Raw genomic sequence first — 18,473 nt, 5'->3', positions numbered from 1 at the left:
ATGGTGCGGTTTCATTACAAAACATATTAAAAACGGCACAGAATGCGCTTTTTACAATTTAGGCTAATAATCAGTCTGTTGTCAGTTTTAGGTTAACCTGCTAACATTGACCTATAGGCAACTTTTTACATATCATTCAGTCTAAAACTGATGGTTAACATTTCAATTGTAATCATGTATGAGATAATTATATATATATAGCCTATATAAAAGATATTCTGTAGGCTATTCAAAAAGATAAAAAGATATTGCATTTCTACAGTACTGCTACAACACTAATCTACTGCCTATCTGACACTGATGCTCATTACTCTTGAAGTACACACTGTACTTACTGAGGAGAAATATTCACAGCATCCTGTTGTGAAATTGCTTTGTGTATTTTTTTTCTAATGCGTGTGCATTTTCATTGCGAGGTTTGCTGTTCCATATTATTTTAATATTTAAATATTTATATGAATTTTGCCGAAGTTTTTTTTTTCTGAAACATTTTAGTTGGACTTTCATCTAACCTTTTATTTTTATTTATTATTTTATTTTACTACTTGTTTCATTCAAAACTAAATAATGTTCGCACAACCAAGAAAAAACGTTTCTAAAACATTTTTAAACCGGACGTTTTGAACATTTAGAAAAATGTATAACTTAATGGGAACGTTAGCATTACGTTCTTATAACATATTTCTGTTAGCTGGGTTTACTCTGTTCACAAATGCATAAATACTAAAATAACAAGAATGCTTGCATTAAACGTGCGATATCTATTTTCCATGTTAAATGTTTTGTGGGCAGTTCATTCGTGACATTAAACGCGTTCTAGTGTAAATGAAACTGTCGCGTCCGCTTCCATGACGCTTCCCCTGATGCACGTGACTTCCATCACTAGACGCGAAGCCACGCCCACCTGATGCATATGCAAATGACGCATGTGACGCGAGGGCGTTCTGCGCTTTATAATGCTGCGCGCAGCTTCTTCCTCTCAGCGCAGTGCGGAAAAACCTCTCAGCGCGACATTCCTGCCAGACTACACTGAATATTACTGTACAATTACAGCTACATACAGGTAAGACGCTAGCTGGCACTACTTAGTAGTTTAAAACACATTTAAAAAAAAGCATCTAAAGCGCAGAATATGCGGTTTTGGGTAGTATTTTTCTGTCTATATGTAATAAAAAATATAATTTATATATAGCATTCATTATTAGATTGTGTCACATCCTCACTGTAATGTGCAGAGAGATAATCATCATTCATTCCTGATGAAAGCAACAGTTTGGCTGTGATGTGACGTAATCGTCGATGCACACCATGAAAACAAATATTTACTGATAATTAGACGCATTTTTCACTTGCATTTCTTTATCATGCAGTGGTTATTTGCGCGCATTATTGGAGAATATGAATCATGTTGATGCGTCTTTCGGGTTTGTGTCACTGAAGCCTACGTGCTTCAAGAAATCTGTGCTCTTGCTTCCTGACCTGCAAAGGATTCTGGGACTTGTGGTGATTATGGGTGCATTTGGGGTCGTCCGCATGCTTGAACACATAAAAGTCCCGTTTTGCACTTTTTGTTTTTGCGCAAGATGAGTCGGTTTTTCATTCAGCATGTGTAGAATTTCCCCACGTACGATCTCGAAATGAGTTGAGTTGAGTTTGCGTCAGCTCAACGCCAGCCTCCTTAAAATGACTTTTAATTACTGTGATACAATAATTAGAATCGACTGAGAATCAGTGTTATTTTGGTATATAGTTGAGATTATATTATAGCTTTATTTAACATTTTGAATTCGTTAATTTGACTTATTTTAGTATTATTATTATTATTATTAAATATGTCTATAGTTGTTAATTATGTTTTAGTTATTTTAGTACATCAAGTTACTAAACTAAATGAAAAGAATACCTTGGCGACGTCTTGAAATAAAATACTTCATTTTATTTTTTATATATTATTATTTATAGATTTATTTATCCAACAATACAACACACACCGTAACTCTAAAATATTCTTATTTATTGGTTAAAACTCAAAATAAATAAATAAATGTGAATTTAATCAATTCATCAGTGCATGTTCTACAAGGTCTCAAGTGTAAACATAATAAAATGTGTCGTTTTCTAGTGATGATAAATGACTACAGACGTTAGGGATGGTCTCTAAAGTGCTGGTGTTTTGAGTGCGTGTGATGAATGAGGTTTAAGTCATGAGGGGCTCTTGAGGTGGTTTGTTGATCCACTTTGCATGAGTTCTGCAGATCCTTTCCTCTACGTGCGTCTGCGCGCACAACACTGCAGAGGCTGGACGACGTGAGGGATGAAAATAGCGCTTTGCTCTTTCACCTTTAACCTTTTCCCTCACTGCACTTGACTTGAAGATGAAATGGCTACATCCCTTAGTGGAGCCACAGTGACATGTAAATGATCCATCAGAGCAGCTGTTTGTTTCAAAATGCCGTCTTATAAGAAGCAGTTCAGATTCACATTACCCATAGTTCATTCCTTCTGTCTTGACGAGCATTGATACTGCAAGCAAATCAATGATGCATTTAAAAAGCATCCTAACTGAGGAGTTTCTGTCTCCTGCAGCTGAAGATGGCCTCTACGAAGGAGAAGCTCATCGCTCACGTGAGCAAGGAGGGGCCGGCAGGGCCCACTAACAAGGTGACCGTGGTGGGTGTGGGGATGGTTGGGATGGCCGCCGCCGTCAGCATCCTCCTCAAGGTCAGTGAGTCACTGCACTGGATAAACACCATCACAGAACACATTATATAACTGACAACAGCATTCATGCTTTGCCATTTAAAATGTTTCAAATTCATTTTAAAATAGAATAATGATTGCTAACTTATTTTTAAATAAAATTAGTAAAATTGGAAGTTTTAGATTATGCATTGACTAATTATTTAAAAAAGAAAACAAGCTGAGTAATAAAATAATTTAATTTTTATTTAATTCAAAAATATTTTGAGGAATTATAAAATTGAGTTATTAATAATTTATTAAAAAAAAATCAAGTAACCATCTAAATTACAGATTTATTTTAAAAGTAATTGAAAGATTAATCATTTATTTCAAAATAATCTCATTTAGGTCACTTGACGGGTCTAATTTAACTTTTTTTTTTAATTGGGCCTTTTTAAAATATCTAAATGATAGATTTATTTTACAATTAGTTGAGAAATAAATCATTTATTTTTAAATTAATTTAGTAAAATTAGACCTTTGTAAATGATCTACATGACACAATTTTCATCTGTAATCATAAAGGACAGAAATGTGCCTATCTGGTTACTACGATGCATGAACCACGATTCTGTTGTGGGTTTGAATCTGGCTCGCAACATTTCCCAACCCTGTTCCCCCATCATTTCCTGTCTATCTTTACTGTTTCTGTGAAGAGTAGTGGTGAAAATGAGGAAAAAGACCATGTCATTGCTATTACTGTATAAATCGCATATCACTTATATAGAAATTGGAGTTTTCATACAAATTTTATGAGGTAAAAAATTAATTATGTGCCAACAACTTCTATGATTTTAATAAAATTTTAACAACTGGTAAGAATTTGCAGTTTGTGTATGTCCAAATGAAATTAAATGCCTTGTTGTGTCCACTTTTTCCTATAACCTCTAAACCAAAAACTATGGAATGAAAACATCATATTGATTCCTGTATCTTCCTTGAACTATCGTGTTCTTCTCCTGAATTCTCACTGTGGGTAAAGCTGCTGTGGCTCGAGGAAAATAACACTGCTTTGAAAGCTTTCCTGACCTTTGAACATAGAGCGATTTCTGAATGAGAAGGCCTTGAACCTCCGCCAAGATCAAACATGATCCCCGTATCTGGAGACTAAGCAAATTCGAAGAGTTTGCTTCACACTTCAGCTCTGCATTTTTCCATCGGTGTTAAATGCAATTGTTGAACCTACAATGCCATATTAAGAAGAAATATAGTGTAACTTCAATTTTACTCTGAATGAAACCGGTTGAGGTGACTAGGCGATCAAATAAAATCCTAAACTCAACATTTACCAGCGCTGTTGGCCATTAAGAGGTGGAGAGGATTGTATTATCAGTAGAGGAGTGTTGAAGTCAATGCATGTGTTTGTGCAGGATCTGACTGATGAACTCGCCCTAGTGGACGTGATTGAAGATAAGCTGAAAGGAGAGGCTATGGACCTGCAGCATGGAAGCCTCTTTCTCAAGACACACAAGATAGTGGCGGATAAAGGTCAGATTTCATAATCTACTATTGGGGAAAAAGGGAGAATTTATGGTTGAAGATAAGGAGCAGACAGTTCGATTGGTGCTGATTTGGTAATAATGTACCAGTTTGTACCAGTGAGGTAACCTTGATTCAGAAATATGTAATGTAATTACAAAATTGTTTACCATTTAAATAACAGTAGAAGTAAAATATTAAAGTTAAAAGCAGCATTCAGCAATTTAAAAGGGAACTGCATATTTATTAGTTATATAAAATGTATATATTTTTTAATTAACAAAAGTAATGAATAACTTACCAGTTTGCTTTGACCTAAAATAATCATTGTCCCCCTAAATGCCCAGACACACCACACAGACATCAAAGTAGCAGCATCTGGGCCAAAAAGTTGTGCTTGAACACACTGCGAAGTCTACAGCCTTTGGCCAACTAGCACGTACGTTCTGTGCCTGCGTGAGAGAAAATAACTCTCCATACCAGCAGGTGGCAGCAGTTTGTATTCGTGATTTCAAAAGGAAAACCGGAAGAGTTAAAACTGTGGATGTAAAAACCTTAAAGCTGCACTTGCTCACCATTTTCAAACCAAAGATGAAAAATGAGAAGAGCTCTTGACTTTTGCTACTTCTGTTTTTCTTCTTGTATACTGGTTCACTAAACTGAACAGCCAATCAGAGTGTTCTGAACCTCAGCAACAGGTTTCGCCATCAATTTAATGTGCTCGGGCATCTAAAAAGCCGCGGTTCGAATGGTGCCAACAGTGCGAAACTCGATGCAAAAAATAGTAAAGATGATCAACTAGTGCTCATCACGCAAAAAAAAACATAAAAGTAGATCGTATATTAACATGTTGCTAAGCTAACAAAGTGCAAGCGCACAAATATTGGGTGCAGGTTTAATTGGATTGATTATGTCTTTAATTGATTTTCCGTACATTTCTGCCATATGTACATTAACTGACAGTCACAACTGATAAGCTACTACTAAATATATTGTAGAAACTTAATTTTCTGTAAAGTTGCTTTGCAATGATTTGTATCGTGAAAAGCGCTATACAAATAAACTTGAATTTAATTGAATTTACAGAGCAACTAATCTGAACAACTCTTCATGCACAGCAACTCCCACAAGCGCTCATGACGTGAAACGCATAAAAGACAATTTTTTCTTTTTTTTTGCTAGTGTAAACTGGTCTGTAGTAGTTCTTGTATGAAGTCTAAACCCTAGGTCTTCAACCCTGCACCAACTGTCCAGCAGAGTACAGCTACAACCCTAATCAAACACCTGAACCATCTAATCAGTCTTCAGGATTGCTTGAAAAATCGCAGGCTAGGTGAGCTGAAGCAGGTTGGAAATAAACTTTGCAGGACAGTGGGTCCCTAGGAGCAGGGTTGAAGACCTAGGGTCTAAACCAGAGGTGACCAATCCTATACCTGGAGATCTACCTACCTGGAGAGTTCAGCTCCAACCCTGATCCAATACACCTTTCTGTAATTATCAAGGGCTCCTGAAGATCTTACTAGCTGGTTCGGTTGCGTTTGATCAGGGTTGGAGCTGAACTCTGCAGGGAGGAAGATCTCCAGGAACAGGACTGGGCACCCCTGTCTAAACAAATATTTGCAATTATTCAGTCTTGGGGTGCATTTTCCAAAAACATCATAAGCATAATCACATTTTAAAGACCATTGGAGCCAGTGGTTTCTACGATCTACTTAAGCTTGGTCTTAGCAAGCCTTGAGAGTGTTTGACAGGAATATAGAAACCAGGGGAGCATGAGATCTTTCCAAAATTGATCATTCCATGTGATTTCCAGACTACAGCGTGACGGCAAACTCCAAAGTGGTCGTTGTGACCGCTGGAGCCCGTCAGCAGGAGGGCGAGAGCCGCCTGAACCTCGTCCAGAGGAACGTCAACATCTTCAAGTTCATCATCCCCAACATCATCAAGTACAGCCCCAACTGCATCCTTCTGGTGGTCTCAAACCCAGGTATGTCACTCCTGGACCGACATTACGACTGATTGTCCTTTTGTGCTCAAAGGTTTCCGTTGACTTCATGTAGCAGAGACCATAAACCAATGTCGTCTTCTCTTCAGTTGACATCTTGACCTACGTGGCCTGGAAGTTGAGCGGTTTGCCCAGGAACCGTGTGATCGGCAGCGGCACAAACCTGGACTCTGCTCGTTTCCGTTACCTGATGGGAGAGAAGTTGGGCATTCACCCATCTAGCTGCCACGGTTGGGTCATTGGAGAACATGGAGACTCCAGCGGTGAGGACTGCAAAGATGATTGGGAGCACAGATGTGCTTCAAGAGCACAATGAACACCAATCATTTTCTTCATAAAATGTAAACGTTCTCTTTCTTTTGTAGTTCCTGTGTGGAGCGGAGTCAATGTGGCTGGAGTGTCCCTCCAGGGTCTGAACCCTGACATGGGAACAGATAAAGACAAGGAGGACTGGAAGAGCGTCCACAAGATGGTGGTTGACAGGTGAATAATTTGTAACCAACTAGACATTCATACAGTGGTTTAGAACGACATATAGAAGGGTTTTAGGGAGAGAGGCCAAGGGTTAAGAGTCGTTTCTCTTCATTTGTATGTGATCTCTAATAGATGTGTACACCGTGTTGCCATTAGAAAGCCTATAAATCAAGTCCTTGTGTAAATGTATTTAGTCTGGACTCGTGGTTGTTTATCTGTGTTTAACATAAATCTGGTTTGTACTGGCAGTGCATATGAGGTTATTAAGCTGAAGGGCTACACTTCCTGGGCTATTGGTATGTCTGTAGCTGACCTGTGTGAGAGCATCTTGAAGAACCTACGCAAGTGTCATCCAGTTTCAACTTTGGTCAAGGTGAGATTCTCTTGTTTATTTCTGGATGACCAGCCATATTCATTAACCAAATATTGTGAGCCATAATTTTTCTAGCACGGAGAGTCAAAACATAAATATGCACATATATAATAATAAACTCCATTCCAAAACCATCATCTAATGACTACATAGGCAACTACCTTCTATGGCAACATCCTGGTCCAAGTCCAAGAGAGGGAGTTGGGAAGCTCTTCATGGACAGCAACTCCTATGCAACACAAACTTAAAGCACACAGACGAACTGACTAACGTTCAGAGTTGGTTCCAGTATTTTAACAGTTGGATCGTTAGCATGTTGCTAAGCTAACAATCTTATGTACCGAGTACCCGATCTGAACAACTTTTTGTGTGCCACAAATAATGCTCATCAGGCAAAGAGCATAAGACTTGATTAACATTCATAGTTGGTTCCAGTACGTCTTGCGTTAGCATGTTGCTAAGCTAACAAAGCGCAAACGCACAAATATCGGGTGAAATTTTAATTGGATTGATTTATGTACAAAGTAACTGACCTGATCAACCCTTCATGGACAGTATGTCCCACAAGTGGCACAAACGCCGCAAGTGAAGCATACAAAAGACTTGACTCATGTTCACAGTTGGTTCCAATAGATCTTATGTTAGTATGTTGCTAGCCTAACAAATTAATTCAAGTAAATCCAAGTTTTAATTGGATCGATCTTTCTTGTGTACGAGTAACTGATCTGAACAACAACTCTTGGACAACAACTCCCTCAAGTGCCAGAAAAAGCACTCATCACACACAGAACGTGAAAGACTTGATTAATGTTCACAGTTGGTTTTAACAGATCTTATGTTAGCATGTTGTTAACAAAAGCACAAATATTTAGTTATCGGTTTTACTTTGATTAAACGGTCTTATATACCCAGTAACTGCTCTGAACGACTCTTTATGGACAAGTCACACTTTATGTAACTCACACAAGTGGCACAATTCGCACTCATGACGCAAAACGCATAAAAGACTTGACGTTCACAGTTGGTTTCTGTAGATCTTATGTTAGCATGTTGCTAAGCTAACAAAGCAAGCACAAAAGCACACAAATTGGTGTACAACTAATTTATCTTCCGATGCTTCAGTACTGAATGCAATTGAGGCAGTATGCACCAACATCATTAGCGTAGCAACATGCTAACGGCAAACTATCGGAAGCTATTGCAGGTTGTTTTCAAACCAACCAAGTTTCCTTTGCAAGGTTTCATTGCACTTTCTGAATTTCTGAATTCATCAGTCCACCATTTTGGATACAATGCTTCTCAGAGTTTGTCCCAGTGCATTCTGGGATTGAATTATCTTCAAAAGGTACATGCGGTGCTGCTTTATATTAGGCCAAAATGAGGTATCTAATAAGGATGAATAATTTAATCTGAACAGCCTGTGATGTCTAAAATTGTTGGCTAGGTGATTAGCTTGCTAATTTTGGAACAGAGCTGTTCAAAGTCTACAGAGCACCATTATCTGACACTTGTTGCATATTCACAGGGAATGCATGGTGTGAATGAAGAGGTCTTCCTCAGCGTGCCTTGCATCCTGGGTAACAGCGGCTTGACAGATGTTGTCCACATGACCCTCAAGTCAGACGAGGTGAAACAGCTGGTGAAGAGTGCTGAGACCCTGTGGGGCGTTCAGAAGGAGCTGACCCTGTGAACCGCGGTCTCCTCCAAAATGTAGCCAGTGTCACAAATGACTAACCCCGATGAGTCCTGCCTATCTCTCTCCTGACCTCACAACCTCACTGCCTGTAACCATCAGATATCTCTACGCCAGTCTCAGACCTTCAGATTGTAACGCTCCTTATTTAAGCGATTTTAGCTGCAGAGGAGAAATAGTTTATTTCTGTTGTCTTGACAAAGATCATCAACCTTTGTAAAAGTTTGTGTCTATGTGCGTACTATTGTATATTCAAGAAAAAAGCATTTGTGAACAAGATGATGTGCAATTTGAGGCTCTTATTTTATTCCATTCTGAGGTCAGCAGCATTCCGTACTTATGTCCTGTGTCACGCAATTGATCATTTCAGCAAGACCAACACGTAAAACCAAAGCTACAAAATATCAGTTTTATGAAATTTCATGGTGTGTTTACATGTACAACAAAATGATAAACGTTTAAAATCAGCTTGGAAACCTGGAAAATTGTGTTGTTGTTGTTTTTTTTTTTTGGTGGCAGGATTTGACATCAAATTATAAAAAGACATACGCACAATAGTCCTCATTTGTGAAACAAGCAGAACAAAAATCTGTAAATTGGCCAACTTTTCATGCATAACTTTTTGCATTGAATTGAATTCAGTTAATTACCTTAGAATTATTGTAGGTACAATTTTGAATTTCTAAATTAAATGCAACAATTAATGCAACAATGGTTTAGCGAATGATTTAAATTTTTCGCATTGAATTTGTTCCAAAAATTTAACTTGGAACTGCTTTAAAAGAATGGTTTTATTTACAATTTTGAATTGTTACATTGAATTTAATGCAACGGTTTTATCTTAGAATGGTTTTACGAACAATTTTGAATTTCTACATTAAATGCAACAGTTAACTCAATGGTTTAATGAATGATTTTGAATTGTCGCATTGAATTTAAAGCAACACTTTAACTTTGAACTGTTTTACATTTTCAGTTACATTAAATGTGACAACTAATGCAAAAATGGTATTATGAACAATTTTGAACTGTCACGTTGAATTTAATGCAACAATTTTCCTTAGAATGGTTTTACGAACAATTTAGAATTTCTACATGAAATGCGACAGTTAACCTTAGATTTGTTTTTCATTTTGAATTGTTAAACTGAATGGGAGTTAACAATGTTGATTGAATTGAATGCAACAATTTGCATAAGAATGTATTTACGAATGATTACGAATGAATTTGTTCTGTACATGTTACATAACTATGGTCCATTTAATAACATGACAGAATCCAAATAACTTAACATGCAGAGAGAAATCACTTTACGAGCAGAACACTGTTTAAAGCATTTTAGCATCGTAAACATTGCAAGATTGCGCATGTAAACACATTGAATAACTTAAGTTAACTATAACTTAAGTTTTCATGTAATGAAAAACTCCCAGCCGAGTGGTGAGACAACAGCGACGGTTATAGTGGTTACTTGAAGCGTGTGATTGTAGAATTGAGACACAGCCCGTGACTGAATAAACAGTGTGACTAGCTACAAAAGCTGCCTGTCCGTCTCTTTGTTCTGCAGAATGAATAGAAATAACAGCTGTACAGAAACAAACTGGGTTAGTGGACAATGTTGTCTAAACTGTCTGTGTCAAAAGTTTACTAGAGCATTTCAGGTGCATGAAGTTATATAGCATCAATATCAGGCCCGTCTAGAGTTCAAAACCTCAAGGTCAAATACAGGTTAGCACAATGGCACCTGCCAATTATTTATTACATGCACTGATATGAAAAAATGATGCAAGGTGCTGACCATTCACAAATCTATCATGATTTAAGATCATGTTCTTTTATTGATATGCCTGACATCATAATCTACAGCCTGCTACAAATAGGAACGAATATTAGCAGATAAGGGGGTAAAGTCTCACTAAGAAATTCAACTCAAGTCTTAAAAATCTTAATTCACATCCAAAAAGTGCATTAAGACAACTGACTGAAATGTAACAGGTAAGAATTTTTTTAAACATTTGGAAGAATAAAAAGTAAAAAAAAAAAAAAAAAAGTACAGTGCAACAGATTATATCTTTTCAGTTTTCAAACATTATTAGTCACAAACCAAACTTTGTGTACAGCGAAATGATATACAGTTGTAACAATGTTACAATAAATCTGGAACAGCAAATAGTTCCCAATTGCAATGAGATAAATAATAAATGTAATAAAATTGAAATATGGAACCATAAGTTCTCAGTCACTGTTCTCCATAAGTTGGGTGAATCTCACAGAAACTGGTCAAGAAATGTCATATTTCACCCCAAAATCAAAGGAAGGAATAATAAGTAATATGCTGCATAAAGAAAACTTGCATAAAGAGTTATTGCAATGTGATAAAGCACATTTTCCCTCAAATTCTCATTGTAAATACAAAATAAATTATAAAATACATTTTAAATATCTGATTTGTTTTACTGAATTTAATTTATGCTGTTTTTAATTTTTTAAAAATTAGAATCCAAAATGAACTGGATTATTTTTACTGCATTACAGTATTGCCTTTTTTTCTTTTTCTGATCACTTTAATTAGATATTTTGGCAGTACATGTACTTAATTCCCCCCCCCAACATTTTTACCTAAATGTACTTAATATTTTACACAATCTAAAAAAAATATTAATAGTCCTACATGTTTTATGCAGAAAATATATATTTTATTTTGAGGTGAATTTTCCTGTGAGATTCACATAGTTATGGAGTATGACTACACTTTGAAACAGTGCCTGAATGAAAACAGGAGTCGCTATCCACATCTGAGAGCAATTTCCTCATATACTTCCTGCAGACGTCACATTTTAAAAGTTATCACTCTGTACGGTTAATAACAGTAGTATCTAAAGCCAAAGGCCTGCCACAAGAAGCTCACATGAAAGAAGGAACATTAAGTCTATGACATCTCATTTACTTCTAATGCTCAGGTCTAGTTTTTCCTTTTAGCGTTCAAATATTGTACCCGATTTGCAATTGTGCCTTTTCCTAATCAAGAAAATAAAGTCAGCCGGTTACAGTAGCTAAAAAACTCTCTCAGAAGTAAAATATCATTAACAGCTAAACTCCCACTGACATACCACAGAGCGATTAGATCCGAGTCTGGCTCGTGTGATCAGAGCTGGAGCGCAGGGTCAGTAAAGGTCACTGAGTCCGGCTGTCTTTCGCGCTTTCTGCATGAGCGCTCGCAGCTGGAACTGTTTTCGGGACAGCAGACGCACATGCTGAGGACAAAAACGAGACGAATGGGGATGTCAAACACAATATTACCAAGAATAGTACAATAAATGCCAAGGTTGTGCCAAAACCTGCATTGTTCTCTGAAAGAAGAGATGAACAGACCTTGAGGAAGACCTCCAGGTCGATGACTCCTCTCCGCAGGGCTTCTCCCAGGTAAAAGATGGTGTCCTCTATGGCGTTCTCCTCTGCGTACAGGTTCAGGATCTGTTTGTAGAGCGGGGCTGTTGGGATGATCACGTCGTCAATGTCATTGTTTTCCGACTGGTTCTCCATCTTCTCCAGAGCTTCGCTAAGTTCCACGTCCTTCTTCTTGAGGAGCTCGATGTTTCTGTCCACCTCAGCCTGAGGGTGCCACAAAATGTCATGTTTCTGATCTCAATGCAGAATTTGGGAAGAACAACCTATAGAGTAATTGCAAATGTTCGTACCGCTTCCTGGTCCAGGCGGGACACCATGTCTTCCAGCTTCTGGTGTCCTTTCTTCAGGTCTTCCTCCGTCCTCTTCAGGGCGTCCAGCTCGGCTTGCGCTCTGTCCATCTCCTCCTTCATTCTCCAGCGCAGTTTATCGCTCACGGCTGAGATCAGCGACGCTCGGATGGTGTCCTCACCGATGGTACCATCACGACTTGGACCTGCAAGAAGAAGACAGAGACACCAATTTATTGCCACTGATTTGATTAGGGGAATTACAAGCAAAATGGTGAATTAACACAAGTTTCACAGTTTTCACAAGTTTTTGTGTAAATTTTGGTAGGGATGGCCAACATGCTGAATATTCTTGATACATTTGAGACTTTGCTGGCGTTCCTGTAGCTCAAACAACAGAGCATGACGCCAGCAACACCGAGGTCATGAGCTCAATCCCCAAGGAATGCATGAACTAATAAAATGAATACACTGAATGCAATGTAAGCTGCTTTGGATGAAAGCATCTGCTAAATATTCAAATAATATCATTTTTAGGAAACACTGAATATTGTAATCATTTTTGCAACTGCAATCACTAGTCATTAGACTAGTTTCACGATCCATCCATGTTTTGTGTCTCAAGTCTCACAAATATATTTTGTGGAAAAAATGGCAATAGTTGGTAAAACTAAAAGCTCACTGTCGAATCACTGTCAGTTTGGTTGAAATTAAATAATTCAAACGGTTTCATTATATCAGCTCTCAGAAATGTTCCTGGATGTCCCTAATTGGCATTTCCATGTATTAAAATGTTTTATTAAAACGTGAGAAATATTGCTGTTTTTGTTTATAAAATTTATATATTATATATTTTAATAATTTCATAAATTATGCAATTTAAAAATAGGCTACATTATTTTAAAAATCTATATATTTAAAAATGTTTTCATGCATTTAAGTATATAAAATATATAAAACATATATATATTAATATTTTAAATAAATATTTATATTTTCACTCTATTGTAAAAAAAAAAAAAAGAAAAAAAAAAAGAATTTCAGTTCAAAATTATGCTTCTGATTTAAAAAAAAAATTAAATAGAGCAAATACACAAATCAACATTCACACAATACGGCTACAAAATTATATGCATTTTTAGCTGTATCATCCAGCCATTTTGCAACAATTTTGTGCATGTTTTGTTATCATTAAATTATGTACCATGCATGCATAAATATATTTATTATACATTATACTGGCCAACAACTTTGCATTCACTATTGAGAAATCCCTATTGAAAAACCTATAAAGACTGGTGACTAAGAAAGCATATGCAAAACAAAATGTTTTATGTTTTCATTTACAATGTTCCACTGTCATTTTTTTCCCCCTCATATTACATAAGTTGTGCCCCTGAGAACATGGTCTGTGGTCTGTGAGCAGCTCGGCTGAAATGTGTTCATATCATCTCAGCCATACAGAGTGATTACAGACTCACACGTTCTGCATAGCACTGTAGTTAATGTCATGGTTCAAACCTAAGGATGAGAGTTCCCTGAGGACTGAGATCCTTTTGCCTCTCCTGCCACTCTAAATATACCCAGCACCCTCTCTGTCAAACAGGATGAAGTCCTCTGACCTTTACCAGCTCAGAATCTAGTTACAGGCCCAACCTTTCAGAGCAGTCCAACAAGGTCACTGTAAAGCAGGCACACAGCCAGGCTGAAGACCAGAGGGCAGGGTCACGACAGAGCAGAGACAGATGAGTAGAGTGAATATGAAGGGTGAAGTGTGTTCTACTGGGTACTTTTATGAAGCTGACATTAACATGCTGTGTCATGTCATTCAGGGTAATCTGTGTCTTGTCCAATATGCTTTCTTATTTTAGATCTAGACTCTCAAGACTGCAATACACTCCCAATTCAGATTATCTCCAATTCAGACAGAATGTTGGTAATCCAGATTAACTCATATTCTCACCAAAAGATGCCAATTCATATGAACTCACATAAAGATTGAATGCTGCTTATTCAAATTCAGAGTAAAGGCCACCGATTCACATTAACCCAAATTCAGAATGAATGCTGCCAATTCTAATTAATTCAGATTCAAACTCAATGCTTCAGTGTTGTAAATTCAAGCATAATGTTTGTTAATTTAGATTAACACAGATTCGGATTGAATGTTGCTAATTCAAGTGAATTCAGATTTGAACTGAATGCTACTAATTCAATTCCGCTCTGATTCATATTCAGTGTTGCCAATTCAGATCAACTAAGATTTAGACAGAATATTGCTAATTAAAGGGGTCATATGATGCTGCTAAAAAGAACATTATTTTGTGTATTTGGTGTAATGAAATGTGTTTATGCGGTTTAAGGTTCAAAAAACACATTATTTTCCACATACTGTACATTGTTTCTCCTCTATGCCCCGCCTTTCTGAAACGCATCGATTTTTACAAAGCTCATCGGTCTGAAAAGCGAGGTGTGCTGTGATTGGCCAGCTATCCAGTGCGTTGTGATTGGCTGAATACCTCAAGCGTGTGACGGAAATGTTACGCCCGTTACCATACTGTGATGCCCTGTCCGGCCGGAGCGTAACATAAAACCATGTCTGCATTTGTGATCGGAGAAATGACAAACAACAAGTGCTACTCCACACTGCTATCAGTAAACAGTTCTCCATAAAATGTGCTGCACACATCTGTATATTTGGGTTGAACTGTTCTGGAACAGTGTTGTAAATACAACTTAACCACTGATTTCTAGTCGTGTCCTCTTTTGGAAGACCAAACAAAGTAGTTTCGCTTTCACAACGAAAAAGCGTCACACACCGCTGTCTTGAGTGAGTGGAGGCCGGAGGCCTAGAGTATGCAGAGGCTGGCTTGAGTAAGCAGAGGCGGGCGGGCTTGCGGCAACCACATGTGACGACCCCGGGCTGGACTCCGCTCAGCGGATATCGTCCTCTTTTGGAAAGTTGATGTATTCCCTCAGCGACCAGCACGGATCAGCTCTAAGCATGACGAAGCGATATCGTCCTCTTTTGGAAGACCAACCAAAGTAGTTTCGCTTTCACAACGAAACACACAGCGCCTTCACGACATGGCGGCGGCAGCAACAATACTACAGCGAGAATAAAAGTTACGCCTTCTTTCTTTGCGTGAACATTTGGGCGGCATTATGCAAATCTTCCCACATAGTGAGGTAGACATGTGGGGGCGTGTTAGAATGAGCCGTTTTAGGTAGGCGTGGCTGACTCTTAACTTTTAAAAAGAATATCTCTTTGGATTTGAGACTTTAGTCTTTGCAACTTTACAGATCTTCTTTATGCACCAAGAGCTTGTAACACTCCAAAGAGAAAGGAAAAATTTAAATCGCATCATATGACCCCTTTAAAATTGACTCATATTCATATTCAATGCAGCAAATTTAGATGAATTCATATTCAGATTGACTGTTCCTAATATAATTTCAGAGTAAATGCTACAAATTTAGATTAACTCAGGTTCAGACTGAATTTTGCCAATTCAAATGACTTCAGATTTAAACTGAATTCAACCAATTTTCAACCAAAATTCAGATTCAGTGTTGCCAGTTCAGATCAACTCATATTCATACTGAATGTTACTCATTTAAATTCAGTGTAGTGGTTATAAATTCAGATTAACAATGATTCAGATGTTGCCAATTAAAATTAATTCAGAATCAAACTGAATGCTACCAATTCAATTCAGCTCTGATTCATATTCAGTGTTGGTGATTCAGATAGAATGTTGCTAATTAAGAATGACTTACATTCATACTGAATGCAGCAAATTTAGATGAACTCAGACTCAGACTGATTGCTGTGAATATAAAATCAGATTAAATGCTACAAATTTAGATGAACTCAGGTTCAGATTCAATGTTGCCAATTCAAATGGATTCAGATTCAAACTGAATGCTACTATTTCAGTTCAGCTCTGATTCAGTGTTGCCAGTTCAGATCAACTCATATTCATACTGAATGTTGCTCATTTAAATCCAGAGTAGTTGTTATAAATTTAGATGAACTCAGATAAATTCAGAGTAAATGCTACAAATGTAGGATAACTCAGGTTCAGCTTGAATGTTGCCAAATCAAACGAATTCAGATTTAAACTGAATGCTAACAATTGCTCTGATTCCAAGTCAGTGTTGTCAATTCAGATTAAGACATTACATTAAGACATAATGTTTGTTAATTTAGATTATCCATACTGAATGCAGTCAATTTAGATCAACTTGAATTGTTGGCAATTCAAATTAATTCAAATTCAAAATTAATTCTAGCAGTTCAATTTAACTGTGACTCATATTAAGTGTTGCTGATTCAGATCAATTTAGAATGCTTTTAATTCAGATGAACTTATTTTATATTAATATTAAATCTAACAAATTTATATTAACAGTAACACTAATTAAGACTAAATGTTGCTCATTCAAATTTAGAGTAAATGCTACCAATTCAGATTAATGCAGATTTACAATGAATGCTAGCAGTCTGGTTGAACTGTGATTCAAATTCAGTGTTACCAATTCAGATGAACACATATTCTGACTGAATGTTGCCAGTTCAAATGAATTCAGAATCTACTTCAGTTCAGCTACTTCATGATTCAGATTAACCCAGGTTCAGATTTAATGACTCAGATTCAAACTGAGTACTGCCAATTCAGATCTACCCTTTTTCAAACTCAGTGTTGCCACTTCAAATTAACTAGGACACGGATGAACTCAGATTTAGACAGAACATCGCAAATTCACATCAATGCAGATGCAGATAAAATGTTGCCAATTCAAAAGTAAAGAAGGCTAAGAACAAATCTGAAAAATTACATCTGAAGACTACAACCTGAAACTGAAAATTGAATCCACATAGCTTATTCCAGGATTACTGAGATTTGCAGTATGATTTTGTGCTGTGTTCGATACAACGATGTATCGTCTGGCCCTGTATCGATATTGTGGCACGTGCGCTGCAGTGGACTGCGCTTAATTTGAATACAAGAACACCGTTTAAAATGGAGTAGAAAAGTGCGAGGTTTCTAAATAATAATGAATAGAGCATAGCATAATAATAATAATAATAAGTGTAATATATAGGCTACAAAAAGGTTTAATCTGGCTGCAGAGGAACACAACCTGGGTTGCCTGATATAAAGAGACGTAATCCCCGAAACAGAGCTTCACACTTGTGCAATACGGAAATATCTGCTAAGTGTGTTACTTGTTTTTGTCAACCTGGCAACCATGTGCACGCGCTCTCCAGTGTGGATAAACGCGCTTGATTTCTGAAAACACCGGTAAGCTTGCAGTTTAGCGATCTCCACTTAATATTCTATTCTCAGAAAAGTGTAATTCATCAAGTGTTTATTTACGAGAGAGAGAGAGAGAAAGAGAGAGAGAGGGGCTGTGTATGTATGAATTACCACCGTTTTGCCACGTTTCTCTATTAACATTGAAGATGTGGCTTTAATTCCTTTAGAAACGATGATGTTACCAGCTCCTTGTTGAGAAAGGTAATGTAGCTCTTGAGCGATTAAGCTATTTTATTGATAAAATTGTGGGGCAGCACTGAGAAGTTTGTGTTGCTGAATGTCTGAGTGCGGCCGCAGCGTGATCTGTGTGAGTGACTGAGCATGTGTGTGTGCATTAGATACAGAAGAGAGCGCATTAGTTTAGAACTCTTCTAATTTTTATTTTTTTAAACATAGAAAGTGTTAATTTGTGAAATGATAACCTACCAGCAATGTAAAGATGATTTTGTAATATATTAGTATGAGTGCATTACAATATAAATTTATTAGAACGAGCACATTACTATTTATGGGCTTAAAAACAAGATGCAAACAATCAGAATATTGTACCTGGTGGGGAGTGCCCAATGTAAACATGAAACATATGCCATTACCTAGCTATATTGTACTGTGGTACATTTATGGAGGCCCTTCATAATGCAGAGGTCAACTGCCTGCTCTGCCAATAGTTAGAAATGGCACTATAGTA

The 18,473-nt window shown here is 37.2% G+C and overlaps 2 protein-coding genes across 2 annotated transcripts in view; one reads left to right on the top strand and one right to left on the bottom strand.

The window, feature by feature from the left end:
- The first annotated feature begins 966 nt into the window (after nucleotides 1-966).
- Nucleotides 967-10,305, top strand: ldha (lactate dehydrogenase A4). The gene is made up of 8 exons (XM_016470085.1): nucleotides 967-1,063; nucleotides 2,587-2,721; nucleotides 4,113-4,230; nucleotides 6,035-6,208; nucleotides 6,316-6,489; nucleotides 6,592-6,709; nucleotides 6,950-7,073; nucleotides 8,599-10,305. Exons 2-8 carry the CDS (start codon nucleotides 2,593-2,595, stop codon nucleotides 8,761-8,763), a joined length of 1,002 nt encoding a protein of 333 aa, XP_016325571.1. The 5' UTR covers nucleotides 967-1,063; nucleotides 2,587-2,592; the 3' UTR covers nucleotides 8,764-10,305.
- LOC107675666 (tumor susceptibility gene 101 protein-like) overlaps nucleotides 9,279-18,473 on the bottom strand; it is a 14,176-nt gene continuing 4,981 nt past the window's right edge. The window contains exons 8-10 of the mRNA XM_016470084.1: nucleotides 12,465-12,667; nucleotides 12,139-12,378; nucleotides 9,279-12,020 (exon numbers count right to left, since the gene is read on the bottom strand). Of these exons, the coding sequence (XP_016325570.1) occupies nucleotides 11,931-12,020; nucleotides 12,139-12,378; nucleotides 12,465-12,667 (533 nt within the window). The 3' untranslated portion in view covers nucleotides 9,279-11,930. The remainder of the gene's footprint in view (nucleotides 12,021-12,138; nucleotides 12,379-12,464; nucleotides 12,668-18,473) is intronic.

Source organism: Sinocyclocheilus anshuiensis, unplaced genomic scaffold (genome assembly GCF_001515605.1).
Source record: "Sinocyclocheilus anshuiensis isolate Anshui unplaced genomic scaffold, SAMN03320099.WGS_v1.1 scaffold2114, whole genome shotgun sequence".
In the NCBI taxonomy this organism is placed as follows: Eukaryota; Metazoa; Chordata; class Actinopteri; order Cypriniformes; family Cyprinidae; genus Sinocyclocheilus; species Sinocyclocheilus anshuiensis.
Note: the sequence above shows the minus strand (reverse complement) of the source record. Positions and strands in the feature narration are given on the sequence as shown.

What these genes read in the sequence shown, in the direction of transcription:
- ldha (XM_016470085.1), top strand. Translation starts at nt 2,593, where the DNA reads ATGGCCTCTACGAAGGAGAAGCTCATCGCTCACGTGAGCAAGGAGGGG. An exon ending in CAAGATAGTGGCGGATAAAG is followed by an intron (nt 4,231 to 6,034) that starts GTCAGATTTCAT and finishes TGTGATTTCCAG; the next exon opens with ACTACAGCGTGACGGCAAAC. An exon ending in CACAAGATGGTGGTTGACAG is followed by an intron (nt 6,710 to 6,949) that starts GTGAATAATTTG and finishes TTGTACTGGCAG; the next exon opens with TGCATATGAGGTTATTAAGC.